Source organism: Rhinoderma darwinii, chromosome 1 (assembly GCF_050947455.1).
Source record: "Rhinoderma darwinii isolate aRhiDar2 chromosome 1, aRhiDar2.hap1, whole genome shotgun sequence".
NCBI classification, from domain to species: Eukaryota; Metazoa; Chordata; class Amphibia; order Anura; family Rhinodermatidae; genus Rhinoderma; species Rhinoderma darwinii.
The window spans coordinates 121,101,887-121,123,255 of record NC_134687.1 but is presented as its reverse complement, the minus strand read 5'-3'; the positions used below and the strand labels follow the sequence as shown (position 1 = coordinate 121,123,255).

Sequence of the window (21,369 nt, the reverse complement as noted above, 5' to 3'; positions counted from 1 at the left end):
CAATGGCAACCGGAGGCCTAATACTGGCCTCCCGGTCTGCCTAGCACCGAAGCCGGTCAAGATCCGCCCGGCGGCGGTGCCTGAACGGCTTCCGTAGCTGCCGGCAAGATGGCGCCGGGTCAGGAGCTGATCCGGCGTCATCAGCGGTGGAGGTCAGCTGTACTGTACAGCTGACATCCACCTGTAACGGCAGGAACCGGAGCTAGCTCCGATCCCTGCCATTAACCCCTTCGATGCAGCAATCGAAAGCGATTGCTGCATCGTAGCGGTTACTAGCAGATCGCCAGCCCTGACAGGCAATCGGGACTGGCGACTGCTGTTATGGCAACAGGAGACACAATGGTCTCCTGCTCTGCCATTACGGAAGCCGATTTAGGCCCCGCCGGGAGGCGAAGCCTAAACGGCTTGTTGTCAGTGAATGACTGACAGATCTAATACATTGCACTACATAGGTAGTGCAATGTATTAGAAAAAAAAAATCTGACCGTGGGACTTGAGAAAAAGTGTAAAAAAAAGTATAAAAAAGTGTAAAAAAAAGTGCAAAAAATAAAAGTTTGAAAACAATAAAAGTTTCAAGTAATCAAATAAAACACAATCCCCCTTTTACACTTATCAAGTCCTTTATTATTGAAAAATAATAATAAACCATATGTATTTGGTATCGCCACGACCGTAACGACCGGAGGTATCAAAATATTATATTATTTATTGCACGCGGTGAACAGCGTAAAAAAAACCCGTAAAAAACGTTACCAGAGTTTCTGTTTTTTGGTCACTTTGCCCTACAAATATTACAATAAAAAGTGATCAAAAAGTCGCAAGTATCCAAAAATGGTACCTATAAAAACTATAGCTCGTCCCGCAAAAAACAAGCCCTCATACACGTCCGTCGACAAAAAAATTAAAAAGTTATGGTTCTCACAACTTGGCGACAGAAAAAATACATTCTTTTTACAAAAGTAATTTTATTGTGCAAAAAGTTTTAAAACATAAAAAAGTGCTATAAATTAGGTATCGCCAGAATCGTACTGACCCGCAGAATAAAGTTAACATGTAGTTTATAATGCGTGGTGAACGCTGTATAAAAAAAACGAAAAAAGCTGTGCCAGAATTGCGTTTTTTTGTTTACCTGGCATCCCAAAAAATAGGATAAAAGGTGATCAAAAAGTCGCATGTACCCCAAAATGGAACCAATAATAACTACAGCTCGTCCCGCAACAAACCAGCCCTCATACCACTACGTCTATGAAAAATAAAATTAGTTATGGCTCCAATAAGTCAGGAAATAAAAAAATATGCAGTTGTGCCCGAGGGGAACATTTCTTCAGTTTCAAGAGGCGATTTATCATGGACCTAAAATTAGGGAACCAGGAAGGGGAGGGCCCAAACATATCCGCTGGAAGCGACAGTGCCCGTATTATACCAGGATAATACTTTCCCAGCAAAATTCCCCAAACTACAAAGGTGCGGAGTGTGGACCAAAAGGGGGATAAGAAATGACACCATTTATCAGTGCGACACCGGCCTGTGCAGAAAGGATTGCTTCACAGCGTAACACACATCTATGGATTATTTTTATTTTTTTATACCACCTGACTATGCCCCTTATATACTCCGCCCCGCTTACATGTACCCCCACATTATAAAACACCAGCAATACTCAAACAAATATAGTGCCAAGCAAAATCCGCTCTCCAAAAGCCAAATGGTGCTCCCTCGGCCCTGAACCCTGCAGCGTCCCCAAACAGCAGTTTCCTTCAACATATATGGCATCGTCATACCCGGGAGAACCCTTTTAACAATTTTTGGGGTGTGTGTCTCCAGCGTCATAAGCTGGGCATGATATATTTGCCACTGAATGGCATATCTAGGGAAAAATATACATTTTTAATTTGCACCATCCACAGCGCATTCATTTATGGAAAAGACCTGTGGGGTGAAAATCCTCACTACACCCCTTAATTAATGCCTTGAGGGGTGCAGTTCCATAGTGGGGTTCACTTATCAGGGGTTTCTTTTTATTATTTCACATCTGAGCCTCTGCAGTTGTGAACCAATACTTTGTAAATCGCCAAATTAGGCCTCCACTCCGCATGGTACTCTTCACTTCTGAGCCCTGTCATATGTCCAGACAAAAGATTAGTGCCCCATGTAGGGTGTTTCTAAAACCGGGAAACACCGCATAATAATTAGAGAGCTGTCTTGTTATGGTGGCACAAGCCGGGCACCACATATTGGCATATCTATGGAAAAAAATCCCATTTTCACTCTGCAACATTGAGCGCACACTAATTTCTACAAAACACCTGCAGGGTTAAAATGCTTACTACACCCCTTGGTAAATGCATTGAGGGGTGTAGTTTCCAAAATGGCGTCACTTCTGGGGGGTTTCCACTGTTTTGGGCCCACAGGTGCCCAGAAACCAATCCAGCAACATCTGCACTCCAAATGGCGGTCCTTCCCATCTGAGCCCTGCGGTTTGCCCAAACAGCAGTTTATGACCACATATGGGGTATTGCCGTACTCGGGAGAAATAGCTTTACAAATGTTGGGTTCTTTTTTTCCTTTATTTGTTGAGAAAATGAAAAAATTTGCGCTAAAGCTACGTCTTATTGAAGAAAAAGGACTGTTTTTATTTTCACTGCCTAATTCTAATAAATTCTATGAAACATCTGTGGGGTCAAAATGCTGACTACACCCCTAGATGCATTCCTCAAGAGGTGTAGTTTCCTAAATGGAGTCCCTTTTTGGGCGTTTTCATTGTTTTGTCCCCTCAGGGGCTTTGCAAATGTGACCTGGCCTCCGCAAATCATTCCTGCTGAAATGTGATCTCAAAAAGCCAAATAGTGCTCTTTCCCTTCTAAGCCCTGCCGTGTGTCTAAACAGCCGTTTATTACCACATGTGGGGTATGGTTTTACTCGGGAGAAATTGCTTTACAAATTTTGTGGTGCTTTTTCTCCTTCAGTCCTTCTGGAAATGAGAAAAAATTAGCTAAACCTACATTTTCTTTGAAAAAATGTAGATTATTATTTTCAGGGCCTACTTCCAATAATTTCTGCAAAAAAACTGTGGTGTCAAATCGCTCACTATACCCCTAGATAATTTCCTCAATGGGTGTAGTTTCCAAAATGGGGTCACTTGTGGGGGGTTTCCACTGTTTTATCCCCTCAGGGGCTTTGTAAATGTGACATGGCCTCCGAAAACCATTCCTGCTAAATGTGAACTCCAAAAGCCAAATAGCGCTCTTTCCCTTCTCAGCCTCGCCGTGTGTCCAAACAGCCGTTTATTACCACATGTGGGGTATTGTTTTACTCGGGAGAAATTTCTTTACAAATTTTATGGTGCTTTTTCTCCTTTAGTCCTTGTGGAAATGAAAAAAAATTAGCTAAACCTACATTTTATTTGAAAAAATTTAGATTTTCATTTTCACAGCCTACTTGCAAAAATTTCTGCAAAAAAGCTGTGGGGTCAAAATGCTCACTATACCCCTAGATAATTTCCTCAAGGGGTATAGTTTCCAAAATGGGGTCACTTGTTTGGGGTTTCCACTGGTTTGTCACCTCAGGGGCTTTGTAAATGTGACATGGCCTCCGCAAACCATTCCTGCTAAATGTGAACTCCAAAAGCCAAATAGCGCTCTTTCCCTTCTCAGCCACGCCGTGTCTCCAAACAACCGTTTATTACCACATGTGAGGTATTGTTTTACTCGGGAGAAATTGCTTTACAAATTTTGTGGTGCTTTTTCTCCTTCAGTCCTTCTGGAAATGAGAAAAAATTAGCTAAACCTACATTTTCTTTGAAAAAATGTAGATTATTATTTTCAGGGCCTACTTCCAATAATTTCTGCAAAAAAACTGTGGTGTCAAATCGCTCACTATACCCCTAGATAATTTCCTCAATGGGTGTAGTTTCCAAAATGGGGTCACTTGTGGGGGGTTTCCACTGTTTTATCCCCTCAGGGGCTTTGTAAATGTGACATGGCCTCCGAAAACCATTCCTGCTAAATGTGAACTCCAAAAGCCAAATAGCGCTCTTTCCCTTCTCAGCCTCGCCGTGTGTCCAAACAGCCGTTTATTACCACATGTGGGGTATTGTTTTACTCGGGAGAAATTTCTTTACAAATTTTATGGTGCTTTTTCTCCTTTAGTCCTTGTGGAAATGAAAAAAAATTAGCTAAACCTACATTTTATTTGAAAAAATGTAGATTTTCATTTTCACAGCCTACTTGCAAAAATTTCTGCAAAAAAACCTGTGGGGTCAAAATGCTCACTATACCCCTAGATAATTTCCTCAAGGGGTATAGTTTCCAAAATGGGGTCACTTGTTTGGGGTTTCCACTGGTTTGTCACCTCAGGGGCTTTGTAAATGTGACATGGCCTCCGCAAACCATTCCTGCTAAATGTGAACTCCAAAAGCCAAATAGCGCTCTTTCCCTTCTCAGCCACGCCGTGTCTCCAAACAACCGTTTATTACCACATGTGAGGTATTGTTTTACTCGGGAGAAATTGCTTTACAAATTTTGCGGTGCTTTTTCTCCTTTAGTCCTTGTGGAAATGAGAAAAAAAATCGCTAAACCTACATTTTCTTTGAAGAAATGTTGATTTTAATTTTCACGGCCTACTTCCAATAATTTTGGTTGATTTTGACTGTTTTGGCACCGCAAGAGCCCTTCAAACCTGACATGGTGCCTAAAATATATTCTAACAAAAATAAGGCCCCAAAATCCACTAGGTGCTCCTTTGCTTCTGAGGCAGGTGCTTCAGTCCAGTAGCACACTACGGCCACATGTGGGATATTTCCTAAAACTGCAGAAACTGGGCAACAAATATTGAGTTGCATTTCTCTGGTAAAACCTTCTGTTTTATAAAAAAAATTTTATTCAAAATGTATTTCTGCAGAAAAATATGAAATTTGTAAATTTCACCTCTACTTTGCTTTAATTCCTGTGAAATGTGTAAAGGGTTAAGACATTTTCTAAATGCTGTTTTGAATACTTTGAGGGGTGAAGTTTTTAAAATGGGGTGACTTTTTTGGGGTTTCTAATATATAAGGCCCTCAAAACCACTTCACAACTGAACTGGCCCCTGTAAAAATAGCCTTTTGAAATTTTCTTGAAAATGTGAGAAATTGCTGCTAAAGTTCTAAGCCTTGTGAGGTCATAGAAAAATAAAAGGATGTTCAAAAAACGATGCCAATCTAAAGTAGACATATGGGTGATGTTAATTAGCAACAATTTTGTGTGGTATAACTGCCTGTCTTACAAGCAGATACATTTAAATTGAGAAAAATGCTAATTTTTGCAATTTTTCGCTAATTTTTGGTGTTTTTCACAATTAAATACTGAACATATTGAGCAAATTTTGCCAGTAACATAAAGTCCAATGTGTCACGAGAAAACAATCTCAGAATCGCTTGGATAGGTGAAAGCATTCCGGAGTTATTACCACATAAAGTGACACATGTCAGATTTGAAAAATGAGGCTCTGTCAGGAAGGTCAAAAGTGGCTAAAGAGGGAAGGGGTTAAGATGGTAAATACTTATGCACATTAAAGTTCTCTGTTTTTCGTTTTAATTATTGTTTGTTTCAAAGTAAAAAATATTTTACACCTTCAAAGTGTTAGGCATGATGTTTAAATAAAATAGTACAAACCCCCCCTAAAAATCCATTTTAATTCAAGGTCTAATGCAACAAATCAGGAAAAATACCAAAGGGGTGAATACTTTTGCAAAGGCACTGTACATGCTTGGCCTGCACTCTCTTTTTCTCCTTTCTTTCTTGGCCTCCACTGACTATTTTGCTTTGCACAAGAGAGGTTCACGGGACTCGTGTTCTCTCCATAAATGTGGGTCCCAGAGGTGGAACCCCGCCTATTAGATCTTTGTAACAGATGTGCCATCAATTAATGGATGAAATACCTCTTTAAGTGATCTTAGATGTACAGAAACTGTAATTGAAGTCCCAGCTTGTTGTCTAATGTCTCTGTATAATTGCAGATGAACAATAGATTTGAAATAGATTTTTTTTATCTTACAGATTGACATTTTCATGGATGGAAAACATATAGAAGAGTTTGTAGATGATCACTCGTTCACTGTGGATGACTACATTTCTGCTGTAGATCCTGTAACACCAGAAGTGCCCAAAGGTATTTGGACATATTAAAATTAAGTACAGCTAAATAGCAATGTGCATTCAGATTAACTTTTAGTTTCAGGACAATTTTCATACTTTTAACCCGTTCGCACACCTTGGAGTGAGCAGCATCTTCGCGCACCTGAGCGTGCAGTTACATCCGCGCTTTAACAGTTAACCGCTGTGTGGCGCTACACTGCAGCGGCAGTTAACTGTGCAGGGCAGGGTGTCTGCCCTGCTCTCCCTGTTGCCGATCAGCGGCCCATCGGCGCTGATTTGGGCAGTTAACCCCTTAGATACAGCAGTCGATTGAGTTCGCCGCATTTAAGGGGTTTAGAGCAGAACGGCAGAACCCACATGCAACTCCGGGGGCTGCTGCTGATGGTTGTCATGGCAACCGGAGCCCAGACAATGGCCTCCGGGCTGTCATGTACGAAAGCCTATGGCTTCCTGTCAGAGTGACTGTCACGTCACAATGACAGTTGCAATACATTACACTGCATAGGTGTGTAATGTATTCTAGCAGCGATCAGAGCTGCATGTCTTCAAGTCCCGTAGTGGGACAAAATAAAAAAATAAAAATGTTAGAAAAGTGTAAAAATAAAAGTTATGTGACATAAACAAGGACTGCTTTTTTTCCTATAATAAGTCTTTTATTATAGGAAAAAAATTAAACCATAAAAAAAGTACATATATTTGTTATCACCGCGTTAGTAACGACCCAAACTATAAAACTATAATATTAATTTTCCCGCAGGATGAGCACCGCAAAAAAAATAAGTAAAAAACAATGCCAGAATCACTATTTTTTTGGTCACCATACCTCCCAAAATATAGAATAAAAAGTGATCAAAAAGTCGCATGTACCCCAAAATAGTACAAATAAAAACTACAACCCGTTCTGCAAAAGTTCTTACACAGTTTTTTTGACTGAAAAATAAAAAAGTTATGGCTTTCAGAATGTGGTGATACAAAAAATGTATTATTTTATCTAAAAGTGATTTTATTGCGCAAAATGCTGCAAAACATTAAAAAAAAACCTATATACATATGGCATCGCCGTAATCGTATCGACCCGCAGAATAAAGTAAAACTGTAATTTATGGCCCAGGGTGAACGTCGTAAAACGAAAGAATAAAAAACATTGTCAGAATTGATGGTTTTTGGTCACCTACCTTTCCAAAAAAATGTATAAAAAGTGATAAAAAAATCGCATGTACCCCAAAATGGTACCAATTGATCCACTGATTGTTCCGCAACAAATAAGCCCTCACACAGCTCCATTGGAGAAAAAATAAGGAAGTTCTGGCTCTCAAAATATGGCGACGAAAATGTGCAGAGTGTTCCAAAAGCGGATAAGATTGGGCACCATTTATAAGTGTGACACTGGACACATATCTATGAATTATTTTTTCTTTACCCCATTATTATACCCTCTTCTTATGCCCTGATGTTCTCCTCACAGCTTACATATGCCCCTACATTATAAACTGAAATACCAGTAAAATCCCAAACAGAACAACTACCAAGCAAAATCTGTGCTCCAAAAGCCAAATGGCGCTCCCTCACTTCTGAGCCCTACAGCGTACCCAAACAGCAGTTTATGTCCATGTATATGGCATCGCCATACCCGGGAGAACCCGATAAACATTTTGCGAGGTATTTGTCTTCAGTGGCACAAACTGTGCACAGCATATTGTGCACTAAAATTACATATCAGTATTAGGACAAAAAGAAGATGAGGCAGCACTACCAAATATTTGGATAGAGATCCTTTTATTCCACGTGTGTGCAACGTTTCAGCTCAGTGTGAGCCTTTCTCAAGCATGCAGTGTATTATACCACTGATCTAATGATCGCTGGTTCAGGTCCCCTGGGGGGACTAATAAAATGTGTAAAAAAAAAAAAAAGGAAATAAAGTTATTATTGGTGAAAAAAAACAAGTATTTAAAGTCCAAAAAAAAACCTTTTCCCATTTTTTCTCGAAAGTAGTGTAAAAAATACACAAAATTGGTATTGCTGCGTCTGTAAAAGTCTGAACTATAACAATATACCATTAGTTCACTCGCACGGTGAATGCCGTTAAAAATAAAGAATTTAAATCGCTGTTTTTTTGGTCACCTTAGCTCTCGAAAAAATGTAATAAAAAGTGCTCAAAAAGTTGTGTGTACCAAACAATGCTACCAGTAAAAACTACAGCTCATCCCGCAAAAAATAAGCCCTCACACCTCCCAATCGAACAAAATATTAAAAAAAAGTTATGCCTCTCGGAGGCATGGTTAAACAAAACAATTTTTTAAATTAACAAATAGTTTTTACTTTGTAAAAGTAGTAAAATATAAAAAAGAACTATATAAATTTGGTATCACCGTAATCGTATTGAGTCGCATTAATCGTTTTTACTGCATGGTGAAAGCCGTAAAAACAAAACCCAAAAAACAATGGAGGAATTGCATTTTTTCCCCAATTTCAGCCTGCAAAGAATTTTATTTTCAGTTTCCCAGTAGATCATATGGTACTTTAAATGGTGTCAATAGAAGTGACAACTCCTCCTGCATAAATAAGCCCTCACACCGCTCTATTGTCAGAAAAATTGGAAAGCGGGGAGGGAGAAACTAAAAAGAAAAAGCAAAAAATGGATCAGTCCGGAATTAATTTCCAATAAAAAAAATGTATGACTAAATGTGCAGTATAGCCATACTCGGGAGAAACTGCTTTACAAATGTTGGGGTGCTATTTCTTCTTTATCCCTTGTGAAAATTAAAAGATTCAACATTTTAGTGGAAATAATGTTGATATTCATTTTCGCGGCCTAATTCTAATAAATTCTGCAAAAGAGCTGTGGGGTCTAAATTCTGACTATACCCCAAGATAGATTCCTTAAGTGGTGTATTTTCTCAAATAGGGTCACTTTTGGGGTGTTTCCATGGTTTTCATCTCTCGGGGGCTTTGCAAATGCGACATGACACCCGAAAACCCTTTCAGCTAAATTTGAGCTCCAAAAGCCAAATAGCGCTCCTTCCCTTCTAAGCCCTGTTGTGGGTCCAAACAGCGGTTTATTACCACATATGGCATATTGCCATCATCGGGAGAAATTGCTTTACAAATGTTGGGGTACTTTTTCTCCTTTATTCCTTGTAAAAATTTAAAATTTCTAAGTTTTTTAAGAAAAAAAGTAGATTTTCATCTTCACAACGAATTCCAATGAATTCAGCAAAACAACTGTGGGGTCAAAATGCTAACTATACCGCTAGAAAAATTTCTTGAGGGGTGCAGTTTCCAAAATGGGGTAACTTTTGGTGGGTTTCCACTGTTTTGGCACCACAAGTCCTCTTCAAACTTGACATGGTGCCTAAAATATATTCTAAAGAAAAGGAGGCCACAAAATCCACTAGGTGCTCCTCTGCTTCGGAGGCCGGTGCTTCAGTCCATTACCACACTAGGGCAACATGTGGGATATTTTCAAAAACTGCAGAATCTGGGAAATAAATATTGAGCTGCATTTCTCAGGGTAAAACTCTGTGTTACAGAAAAAAATGTGTTACAAATGAAATTTGTACATTTCACCTCTACTTTGCTTTAATTCCTGTGAAAGGCCTAAAGGTTTCAAACACTTTCTGAATGCTGTTTTGAATACTTTGAGGGGTGCAGTTTTTAAAATGGGGTGATTTATGTATTGTATGGGCCCCTCAAAGCCACTTCAGAACTGAACTGGTCCCTGAAAAAATAGCCTTTTGAAATTTTCTTGATAATGTGAGAAATTGCTGCGAAAGTTCTAAGCCTTGTAACGTCCTAGGAAAATAAAAGGACGTTCGAAAAACGATGCAGACATAAAATAGACGTATGGGATATGTGAAAAAATAACTATTTTGTGTGGTATTACTATCTGTTTTACAAGCAGATACATTTAAATTTAGAAAAATGCTAATTTTTGAAAATGTTCTCAATATGTTGGTGTTTTTCACAAATAAATATTGAATTCATCGACCGAATTTTTTTCACTAACATAAAGTACAATATGTCACGGGAAAACAATCTCAGAATCACTTGGATAGGTAAAAGCATTCCAGAGTTATTACCACATAAAGTGACACGTCAGATTTGAAAAAATCGGCTTCGTCCTCAAGGCCAAAACAGGCTTAGTCCTGAAGGGGTTAACATACAGAAATAAAACCGGAATTCTAAAATAAAAATAAAAAATCCTATCTACCGTCATATTTTCTAAAATTTGTCACACATTGTGAAAATGCCTTTCAGAACTTTACACTCATGGGTGCCCCATGCAATTTTGCAGCAAAGGGTAACGTTTTGCAAAAATGCACATAGATTCATGTTTTTGGCTAAAGCTTTGGCCAAAGCAGCTCTTTAGACACACAAAATTAATCAAAACTGAAAATCTCACATCAGAGTCAACAAATAGTCTGTTTGGAACATGAGGTGCATAGATGAGAAGCTGCTTATATTCTGACCCCTTTAGTAGAAAAAAAGATTGGTATGGGGAGGTGGTGACATGAAGAAAAGTTTTTTGTACTGTCCCATAGTTATGAGTCTGCCGTTTTCTTGAGGGGAGTTATGCTCCCGCCCCTCTTACTAGTGATTGGTTGCTGCCATGAATGAATGATTAATATAGGAAATGTTAATTTCTTCAACTTGAAATAATCCATAAGCAAATCCTTAATATTTTATTGAAATCTAAAATGTATAACTAATGTGGTGGGTCTCTTAATTCTCCTGAGTGCTTAATGTTTATTTTTATATTTACATGTACTTGTTGTATCGTAATTACGCAACAAATTGGTTCTATAGTCTTTTTATCTCATGTATCTGCAGACTTACCAAGTGGTCCTTATGCATATCGTCTAGAGGAACTGGCTTATACTAGAAGTGGAGACAAAGGAAACATTTCCAATATAGGTAATTGTACTTTTTGTACTTCCGTGATCATATTTATTGTTTCTGCAGCTCTATTAATACTGCAGTTATCACCCTAATTTGTAAATTATATTATATTTTTATATTTAACGTTCCCTGTGTAATGGATTTGTAGTGGAGTACTTACTATAAAACGCCAATAATCTGGCATAATTGGGACCATCCATATGCCAGACTTTTTCTTTTCTTGAGATGCTATCGGATGTTGAATTGTATTTGAAATGTTAATAGTCATGGAGTCATCATGATTCATCTCATATGTATCTTCAGCCTCACCTAACAAAAATGGACTCTTCTGCAGTTTGCTTGTAGAGTGAGTGCTGTATTTTTGTACTTTAGGTGTTGTGGCTCGTCATCCGTTATATTACCCATACCTTAAAAGAGCACTTACATCACAAGTTGTAGAAGAATACTTCCAGCATTTACTGCAGAGAGATCATCCTGATGAGCAACTCGTAGCCAGGTATGTATCTCTACGAAGTTGAATATTGTGCCACTGATTCATTTATATACCAACAAGAGAAAAAAATACATAGTTTGCAATTTTTACAGTAATCTATTTCTACTAAGAAAAAAAAAAAAATATGAACAGGAGGTTCTCAGTACATATTTTATTCAAACTGTATAAGCCCACTTGCCACTTAATGCCAACCTCTTTTAAGTGGATCCCTACTCTATAAGGTGCAATACCACGTGGCAGCCAATGGTGCTGCAACATAACACTTGTAGAGGGAGCAACCCAGTGACCTAACAGCATTCCTACTGCCAGATTAAGCCACCATGGCACTGGGACACATACCCTTAAAGGCACAGCACAAAAGCAACAGAGACCATCACAAAGCACCAAGCGCCACAACCATGTAAACAGATCAGAAAAGCTCACCTGTCCATGTGGTCTCAGTGGACAAACAAAGCACATAGGTAAAAATCTGTATACAGTCTTCTGCTAATTAAAAGCACCTGGGCCAAATGGGTGGAGTACAGGTAGAAAGGCAAAACTAAAAAAGAAAAGATAGACTATTCAAATATTTACCAACAAAAGAAAAAATACTTTGTCCGCACATCCAATGTTTACGGCGATCTGTTGCTAGTAAGCAAAAATGTAAAAAAATGAACGAGTAGACGGCTGCACTGACTCTGGACTTGATATAACATAGTGGACCAACACTGCTGCTCAGTGGTCCCAAGTCCTGTTTTCAGATGAAAGTAAATATTGCGTTACATTTGGAAATCAAGGTCCCAGAGTCTAGAGGAAGAGTGGAGAGGCATCAATCCAAGTTGCTTGCGGTCCAGTGTGAAGTTTCCGAAGTCAGTGATGTTTGGGGAGCCGCATCATCTGCTGGTGTTGGTCCACTGTGTTATATCAAGTCCAGAGTCAACTCAGCCGTCTAGCAGGACATTTTTGAGCACTTCATGCTTCCCTCTGCTGACAAGGCTTTATGGAGATGCTGATTTCATTTTTCAGCCCACACTGCCAAAAGTACCAATACCTGGTTTAATAACCACAGTATCACGGTGCTTGATTGGCCAGCAAACTTGCCTGACCTAAACCCCATAGAGAATCTATGGAGTATTGTCAAGAGGAAGATGAGACACCAGACCCAACAATGCAGACGAGCTGAAGGCCGCTATCAAAGCAACCTGGGCTTCCATAACACCTCAGCAGTGCCACAGGCTGATCGCCTCCATGCCACGCCGCATTGATGCAGTAATTCATGCAAAAGGAGCCCTGATCAAGTATTGAGCGCATATACTGTACATTCTTTTTAGTAGGACAACATTTCGGTATTAAAAATCATTTTTGAAATTGGGCTTATATAATATTCTAATTTTCTGAGACACTAAATTTTGGGTTTTCATTAACTGTTATAATCCGCCATAATCATCAACATTAAAATAAAAAAATGCTGGAAATAGATCACACTGTGTGTAATGAATCTATTGTTTCACTTTTTAAATTTAATTACTGAAATAAATTTACTTTTTTATTATATTCTATTTCATTGAGAAGGACTAGTATATACTAGTATATGTAGATTTTTCTTTTTTTTATAAGATATTAAAAGGCCATCTGAAGTGATATTATTCACCAAATCCAGTGTTTTTTAGGGATTGCACTGTGCGAAGCCCTGGTGTATAATGTAAAGTAAGCACATAATTCACTATTTGTGCCGGAAAAATCTATAAAAATCTACAGAGCAATTTTCCTGAGTTATAGAATAGCCAAAAATAGTCAAAACTGCATTACACTGGAGGGAAACTGAAAAGACCAGAAGTAGGTATGTGAAGCAAAGGTGATGGTAGATTGATGCATTGCTCACATAACCTTGTACTTGAATCAGTTGTGGGATAGTGATGAAAAATGAATCAGTATAAGGATAAAGGGTAATGTGGTTTATAGCCAATGTTTTTCTTTCTTGAAATACGCTTCTTTTTCTTTTTGTAAGTTATCATTTTTTTCTAAATTCTTAGCTCTCTGATTTCAAATTGTTATGTAATGTTTAGTATCGCAATCCTACAAAAAGTTAACCATTACGGACAAACATTTAAAGAGAATGTATCATCAGAAAATGGCATATTATTTATATCAGGTTTATATCATAAAGTCGTTTTTCTTTTTTGGTGTGGATTTTATATTTAGAAAGTTTTTCTGTCAATTGACTACCAATCATTTCAGCTGCCATAAAGCACACATAAAGCTTTGCAGTCTATACAGACAATACAGGAAGGAAGTGTGTATATCCAATAAGGCAGCCCCCAGCGTGTCTTTAGAACTCTCATTAATAGCTACATCAGTTTAAAAAAAAACAGATAAAAAACCCCAGAAAATACACATTGTTTATTTTCTTCTTACTTAAATCAAATTATTCAAATTTAAATACATAAGGCATTCCCTTTAACCCTTTCCCGTCGCTAATATGCTTATTTACGTCAGGAATGGGTATTTAAAAATGCGCCTGCTCAGAAGCGGAGCGGGCGCCATAGCCGCCGGGTCTCTGTTGTGTTGCACAGCGGGAACCCAGCGGCAATGCTTGCTATCAAAAAAAATTCTGGTCACAAACAGTTTACTGCCCCTTTCACTTTGGGGCCGGTCACCGGCTCCCACGCTGCGAGATCGCAGGGACCGGTGTATTCCTATAGCACCTGGGAGCTTTGTGAACGCTCCCAGTCCTGCTATAGGAAGATTGCTATTGAGGTCTGCCTGTGGCAGGTCCCAATAGCAATGCACTGAATTTGCCATGGACTGCAATATATCACACATGTAAACTATCAATGTGAATGAGCATTAAATAATGTGAGCACTTGTGCGTCTCCAAAACCTTTGTGAAGTTTAACATTGGGAGTAGTTAGGATTGGCTAATTGTGGTATTAAAACACATGCATTAGCTTAGTGACGTGTGGTATGAGTAAGAACGCTTCTGTTTAAAATGCGTAAGCGTCTACAAGCCTAACCTGGATTTTAATTTGATTATCGAAAAAAATTTATACTTTTTTATGGATGTGCTGGAGAAATGTGTTCCCTTCTTTCCCATTTATGGAGTAAAAGCCCTTAGATTTAGCAGTTAGTAGGTCATTGGTAACTTTGGTTAGGTCAGTGTCTGTTGAATGGTTGGGCCGGAATACAGATTGTGATCAAATGAGGAATTATCAGAGAGGAAGATAGTAAGAAATGTCAGAATTAATGTGTTTCTTATAATCATAATTTTACTATGTGTTTTTTCTTTTCTGTAGATATGAGTTGCCAGGAATATATGGGTTAAATTTTGTTTTGAAGAATGCTTTAGGGGGTGGAGGCATTGCATCATTGAGGAGTGATCCACAGGTACAGTATTTAATATCTACATATATGCTGCACGTCTTAATCCCAGTATACTGCCTTAGAGAACTGTGGTGTGAAAGCCTTCATATGGCTTTAGGATATATTAAAGAGGCTCTGTCACCAGATTTTCAAACCCCTATCTCATATTGCAGCAGATCGGCGCGCAATGTAGATTACAGTAACGTTTTGTTTTTTTCAAAAACGAGCATTTTTGGCCAAGTTATGACCATTTTTATATTTTATATGCAAATGAGCCTTTCTTAAGTACAACTGGGCGTGTTTAAAGTTAAGTACAAGTGGGCATGTATTATGTGTGTACATCTGGGCGTTTTTACTTGTTTTACTAGCTGGGCGTTGTGAATAGAAGTGTATGATGCTGACGAATCAGCATCATCCACTTCTTCTCTTCGTCAACACCCAGCTTCTGGCAATGCACAGACACACAGCGTATCCTCGCGAGATCACGCTGTGACGTCACTTCCTGCCCCAGGTCCTGCATCGTGTCGGACGAGCGAGGACACATCGGCACCAGGCGACAGAGGCTACATCGACTTACCTGTAAACGCCGATGCTGCTGCAGAATCAACTGTAGCCTCTGTCGCCTGGTGCCGATCGTCCGACACGATGCAGGACCTGGGGCAGGAAGTGACGTCACAGCATGATCTCTCGAGAACAGGCTGTGTGTCTGTGCACTGCCAGAAGCTGGGTGTTAACGAAGAGAAGTGGATGATGCTGATTCGTCAGCATCATAAACTTCCATTCATAATGCCCAGCTAGTAAAACAAGTAAAAACGCCCAGATGTACACAGACAATACACGCCCACTTGTACTTAACTTTAAACACGCCCAGTTGTACTTAAGAAAGCCTCATTTGCATAAATATAAAAATCGTCATAACTTGGCCAAAAATGCTCGTTTTTGAAAAAAAAAAAACGTTACTGTAATCTACATTGCAGCGCCGATCTGCTGCAATACGAGATAGGGGTTTGAAAATCTGGTGACAGAGCCTCTTTAACTCTATAAGTGGTGTGCACAGCAGTGTTTAAAGTGGGTCAAACATTACATTACATTACATGTACTGTATTCTAGAGAGATGTTATTAAAATATTGCTGCTGAGAGCGCTTATAGATGCCTTGGGACATGAAAAAGCGCTGAAGTAGTTGGAAAACTCATTCCTGCTATGTCGCCCCCCTCCCCCCACGTGGCTCTGAGAATAGGAATCCCAGCTCTTGTCATGAGAGCTGTGCTGCACAATAAAGCAGGGAGGATTTTCTTGATGCCTTCTCTGCTTCATCCTGCTCATAGAGCCTCTGTTCCCTCTTTCAGTGGCAGCATTTTAATAACATCAGTATTGAAAAGGGTGAGCACTTTATATCTATGTTTTACCTGAGTTTCCTTCGGCTGATTATTTGCAAGAGACCAGAATGAGTAGGGCATCGGTGAAATACTCCATCCTAACAATAACTTTGTGTAATCTGGCACTGTATCAATATATCATTGGGCATAAGAAATGTTCTTAGAAAATCGAGTCTTTTAGGTGTTCCATCACTATAGTTGTCATGTAGTCATTTAATTTACCACTCCTGATGAACGGAGAGCAGTACACAGACTGTTAGGCTGTATTCACACGACAGGGTGCGAGTGTCGACCGATAAAAACTGCCGTTTTGGACCGTTTTTCCCAATTGTTTTGCATCCTTTCCGATTCCGTTCTGGGCCGTGTTGCCGTTTTTAACGGCTCATTGACCCGTTTTGCATCCGTTTTTTTCCCCTGTCCGTTTTAAAATCGGATGAATTTAATTTATGAATTATTTGCCACACACTTCCCTCTGTAGATAATGCCACACACTGCCCTCTGTAGATACTGCCACAGCCCCCCTGTAGGTAGTGCCACACAGCCCCCTGTAGGTAGTGCCACACAGCCCCCTGTAGGTAGTGCCACACAGCCCCCTGTAGGTAGTGCCACACAGCCCCCTGTAATGCCACCCAGCCCCCTGCAGGTAATGTCACGCAGCCTCCTGTTGGTAGTGCCACACAGCTCCCTGTAGGTAGTGCCACACAGCCCCCTGTAGGTAGTGCCACACAGCTCCCTGTAGGTAATGCCACACAGCCCCCTGTAAGTAATGCCACACACACAGCCCCCTGTAGGTAATGCCACACAGCCCCCTGTAGGTAGTGCCACACAACCCCCTGTAGGTAATGCCACACAGTCCCCTGTAGGTAGTGCCACACAGTCCCCTGTAGGTAGTGCCACACAACCCCCTGTAGGTAGTGCCACACAGCCCCCTGTAGGTAGTGCCACACAGCCCCCTGTAGGTAGTGCCACACAGCCCCCTGTAGGTAGTGCCACACAGCCCCCTGTAGGTAGTGCCACACAGCCCCCTGTAGGTAGTGCCACACAGCCCCCTGTAGGTAGTGCCACATAACCCCCTGTAGGTAATGCCACACAGTCCCCTGTAGGTAGTGCCACACAGCCCCCTGTAGGTAGTGCCACGCAGACCCCTGTAGGTAGTGCCACACAGCCCCCTGTAGGTAGTGTCACACAGCCCCCTGTAGGTAATGCCACACAGCCCCCTGTAGGTAATGCCACACAGCCCCCTGTAGGTAATGCCACACAGCCCCCTATAGCTTATGCCACACAGCCAGGGAAACTCTGTCGTGTGAATAGGGCCTTAAACTGTATTACAAAAGTTTTCTATTTAGTTACCTATATACGGATGTAGCCATCTTTATCTTCACTCTGATAACTTGCTGCAGCGTAATATCACACAGCAAAAGCCATTGAAAAAGTCAAGATAAGATCTCGCCACTGCATTTAATGCGTTAAAATTCAAGATAAAGATGGCTACATCTGTATACTTAAAAAAAAGTCAAGGCAATTTTGCCCAATTAACAAGCAGTTGTGTCTGCTGGTTATGCCTGCCATTTTGAATGGTTTGTCCTGTCCATCTCACGTTTTCCCCTATGTGGTCTTGTCAGCTATATAGGCTACAGTCCATAATACAGCTTAAAGGGGTAGTTGCGTTACATTTATTCTGAGTCACCTGCTCAACGTACATCTGGCTCCCGAAACCCCCAGCAAACAGCTGATTCAGTTGGCTATACACTGTAGTATTACATGGAGGCCATACAGATGAATAAATAGCTTAAGTCTTCCACAGCGAGACGTCTATATGCCCCAATAGGGCATTTGGACAGGGGTAGTCTAGGATATCCCCTTTAAATCAATTTCTTTTGTGACAGCTAACTCACTGTCCACATCAGTTTCTTAAAAATAACCCCTTGCTCCATAATACTCACTGATTTCCTACTTTTAGCACACATTTATTAATTTAGTCATCTTTGTGTAAAACTTAGGATACACTAATGTATTGTAAATATTGTTCAGCAGCTATTATCAGTACATCAATATATCAGTACTTGTACACGTCTCTCTTGTCTTAACTGTTTATCCAGTATGAATCCAAAAAAATTTTCTTCAAAATAATTAAAGCATAAGACTGAAGGATCAGACTTACCTCCAAGTGTGCTGGTGAAATACTTGCTGGACAGTTGTATTATGTAGTGTAGCATTTATGGTCCATTAGGTATATAGCTAACCTCTCTGGCAGGGATAAGGTAGAGAAGTTTGTGTACATCAGTATGTTACCAGAAATAAAACCAGAGGCCTTCAGTTGATAATAATAATAATAATAATAAAAATTTCCGTTCAAATGTCCTCTTTGAACTAAGGCATCAGTGAGCTACTCGGGACCTGTCAGTGGTGTTCGGAGTGCTGCCTGTCCTATTAGGCTGGGTTCACACGACCTATTTTCAGACGTAAACGAGGCGTATTATGCCTCGTTTTACGTCTGAAAATAAGGCTACAATACGTCTGCCCATTCATTTGAATGGGTTTGCCGACGTACTGTGCAGACAACCTGTCATTTACGCGTCGTCGTTTGACAGCTGTCAAACGAAGACGCGTAAAAATACAGCCTCGTCAAAAGAAGTGCAGGACACTTCTTTCAGACGTAATTTGAGCCGTTCTTCATTGAACTCGATGAAGCACAGCTCAAAATTTACGGCTGTCAGAGAAGCCTGGCAAAATGCGAGGAGGAGCATTTACGTCTGAAACGAGGCAGCTGTTTTCTCCTGAAAACAGTCTGTCTTTTCAGACGTAAAAGCCTGCTACTGTGTGCACATACCCTTAGGCAGTATACTGTTTGCAAACGTGTCACAGTGCATGTCTCACACATTTTAAAGGGTCCAATTAAACTTTCTAGGTCCTTTATTTGTATATAGTTATGATTTCACAAATGTTTGATTTTTCACACTTTCATTTTTGTTTTGTTTTTTGTTTTTTTTTCAGGGAAAAGCATTTGGACAAATGTTACTTGATCTTGAGATAAAAAATGTCCCTGATTTAAAATCGTTGATCGATTAGTGAGATAGAATTGAAATATACCTGTGCCAAAATGTTTACTGAAGTTCTAATATAGAATATAGAAACAGACTATTATTTATAGAGAAACATAACAACGGGTTAACACACAAGAAGCTATTATGTATATGACTAGTCAAATAAATGTTGTATGTAGCTATACATAATATACGTATATGGTATGAAGAATTTAAGGCAAACTTGTAATCATTTTATTATTTCTGTAAAGAATAACTGGACTTTCATCAAACTTTTGATATGTCATAGAGACATATCAAAAGTTTGGATTGTGGGAGTCCGGCTGCTGAGACGCCCACACATCGTCACTGAAATGAAGCTGCAGAACCGCTCAGCTGAGCGCTTTGCACCTTCGGCTGTGATCAGCGCTCCCTGTCAGGCCCCATGCACACAACTGTAATTTTGATCCGCAAAATTTTTTCGGGAAGGTGTCCGGCCTGTAGAAAGGATCCGCAAAAAATAGGATATGTCCTATTTTTTTTATTTACGGTACCGTGCTCCTATACTTTATAATGGTTGCACGGCCTGCAAATGCGGGTGACTGGCCGTGGCCGTCCGTGCCCGTAATCACGGACAGTGATTACGGCTACGGCCGTGTGCAGTGGGCCTCAGGCTGAAGACGGACTCATAGACATTCTATGAGAGCCATATTCAGCCTGACAGGGAGCGCCGATCACAGCCGAACGTGCAAAGCGCTCAGCTGAGCGTTTCTGCACCTTCATTTCCGCAACGGTGGGGAACTCAGAACCTGGACCCCCACCGATCCAAACTTTTGATATGTCTCTATGACATAACAAAAGTTTGATGAAAGCGCAGTTACTCTTTAACTTTTTCTGTCCTGTTGATAAAAATGTCCCTTTATTCTCAGTTAGCTCTGGTTTCATGTTGCCGTTACGTCAGTTTTCCATTTCCACTGGTCGCAGAATATTGTAATCTGCTGCTCTATTCTATCTAGTTTAAAAAAAAAAAGGCAATCTGGTGGAAATCTAATGGACCCATTATAAGTCAATGGGAAAAATTACAAAATGGATCAAAAAGAATCCTTTTTATCTGACCTAAATTCTTATATAATATAGATAATCTCTATAAAATGTCTGCTATTGGTTGACAAATTTTACGAGAAATTCTCTAGGGACCCATCTAGAATGTGCAAATTTCATAACAACCGATTATATGAGACGATACTGACATTGTTTATATGCAAAACTGCTAATACTCTTTGTTCGCTGAATTGACCACCAAACGTGAATGCAGATATGTGCCCCATGTTTTTCAACTGACTCAAAGATGCTGGTACAGATTAATATAGCTAAAGAAGGAAACTAAAATACTGTATATGAAACAAAATACTGAAATATCGCCGTTTTCAGACTGTGTACTGTGCCCATACAATAGACTGACATTTACTGGTTTGTAGAGACCACTTTTCAGCTTGTGCTGTGTACACTGGGGCAGAGTCAGTGACTCTATAGTCATCTCAGTCTAAGGCCGGATTCCCTCGGCTGTGTTCGGTCCGTGATATATGGACCATATGTCGACTGTATTTCCCGGACCGACCACAGTTCAGGGAGCCGAGCTCTTAGCAACTTAGTTATCTATGATACTAGGAGTCCCTGCATCCCCGCAGGAATACTGTCACGTACTGTAATCATGTTTTCAGTACGGGACGGTGTTCCCTTGAGGAGGCAGGGACTCCTAGCTGCATAGATAACTAAGTCGCTGGGAGCTCGGCTCCTTGAACTGTGGTCAGTCTGAGAAATACGGCTGAGATACGGTCCCTATATCACGGATCGAACACGGCCGTGTTAATCCAGGATTACAATGAAAGGTAACATCTCAGTTAGAAAGCTGGATAACACAGGATCATACCACTGACAATAGATGATAAAAACAGCTCACCTCCTCCTCCCCCTCCTTGCACATGACACAGAGCATGCCCTCAACACTCTCCCATAAAATGTAATAATACTTCTTGTGACATCTGATTTTTGGTTCATGCAATGTTCCTCAGCTATAATGTTAATACAGTAACAGTTACTATT

General features: G+C 40.1%; 1 protein-coding gene across 1 annotated transcript in view; it reads left to right on the top strand.

The window, feature by feature from the left end:
• LOC142753781 (uncharacterized) overlaps window positions 1–20,876 on the top strand; it is a 100,917-nt gene extending 80,041 nt beyond the window's left edge. Inside the window, exons 17-21 of the mRNA XM_075860323.1 lie at window positions 6,036–6,147; window positions 10,965–11,048; window positions 11,406–11,529; window positions 14,799–14,889; window positions 19,238–20,876. Of these exons, the coding sequence (XP_075716438.1) occupies window positions 6,036–6,147; window positions 10,965–11,048; window positions 11,406–11,529; window positions 14,799–14,889; window positions 19,238–19,312 (486 nt within the window). The 3' untranslated portion in view covers window positions 19,313–20,876. The remainder of the gene's footprint in view (window positions 1–6,035; window positions 6,148–10,964; window positions 11,049–11,405; window positions 11,530–14,798; window positions 14,890–19,237) is intronic.
• Window positions 20,877–21,369: the final 493 nt, after the last annotated feature.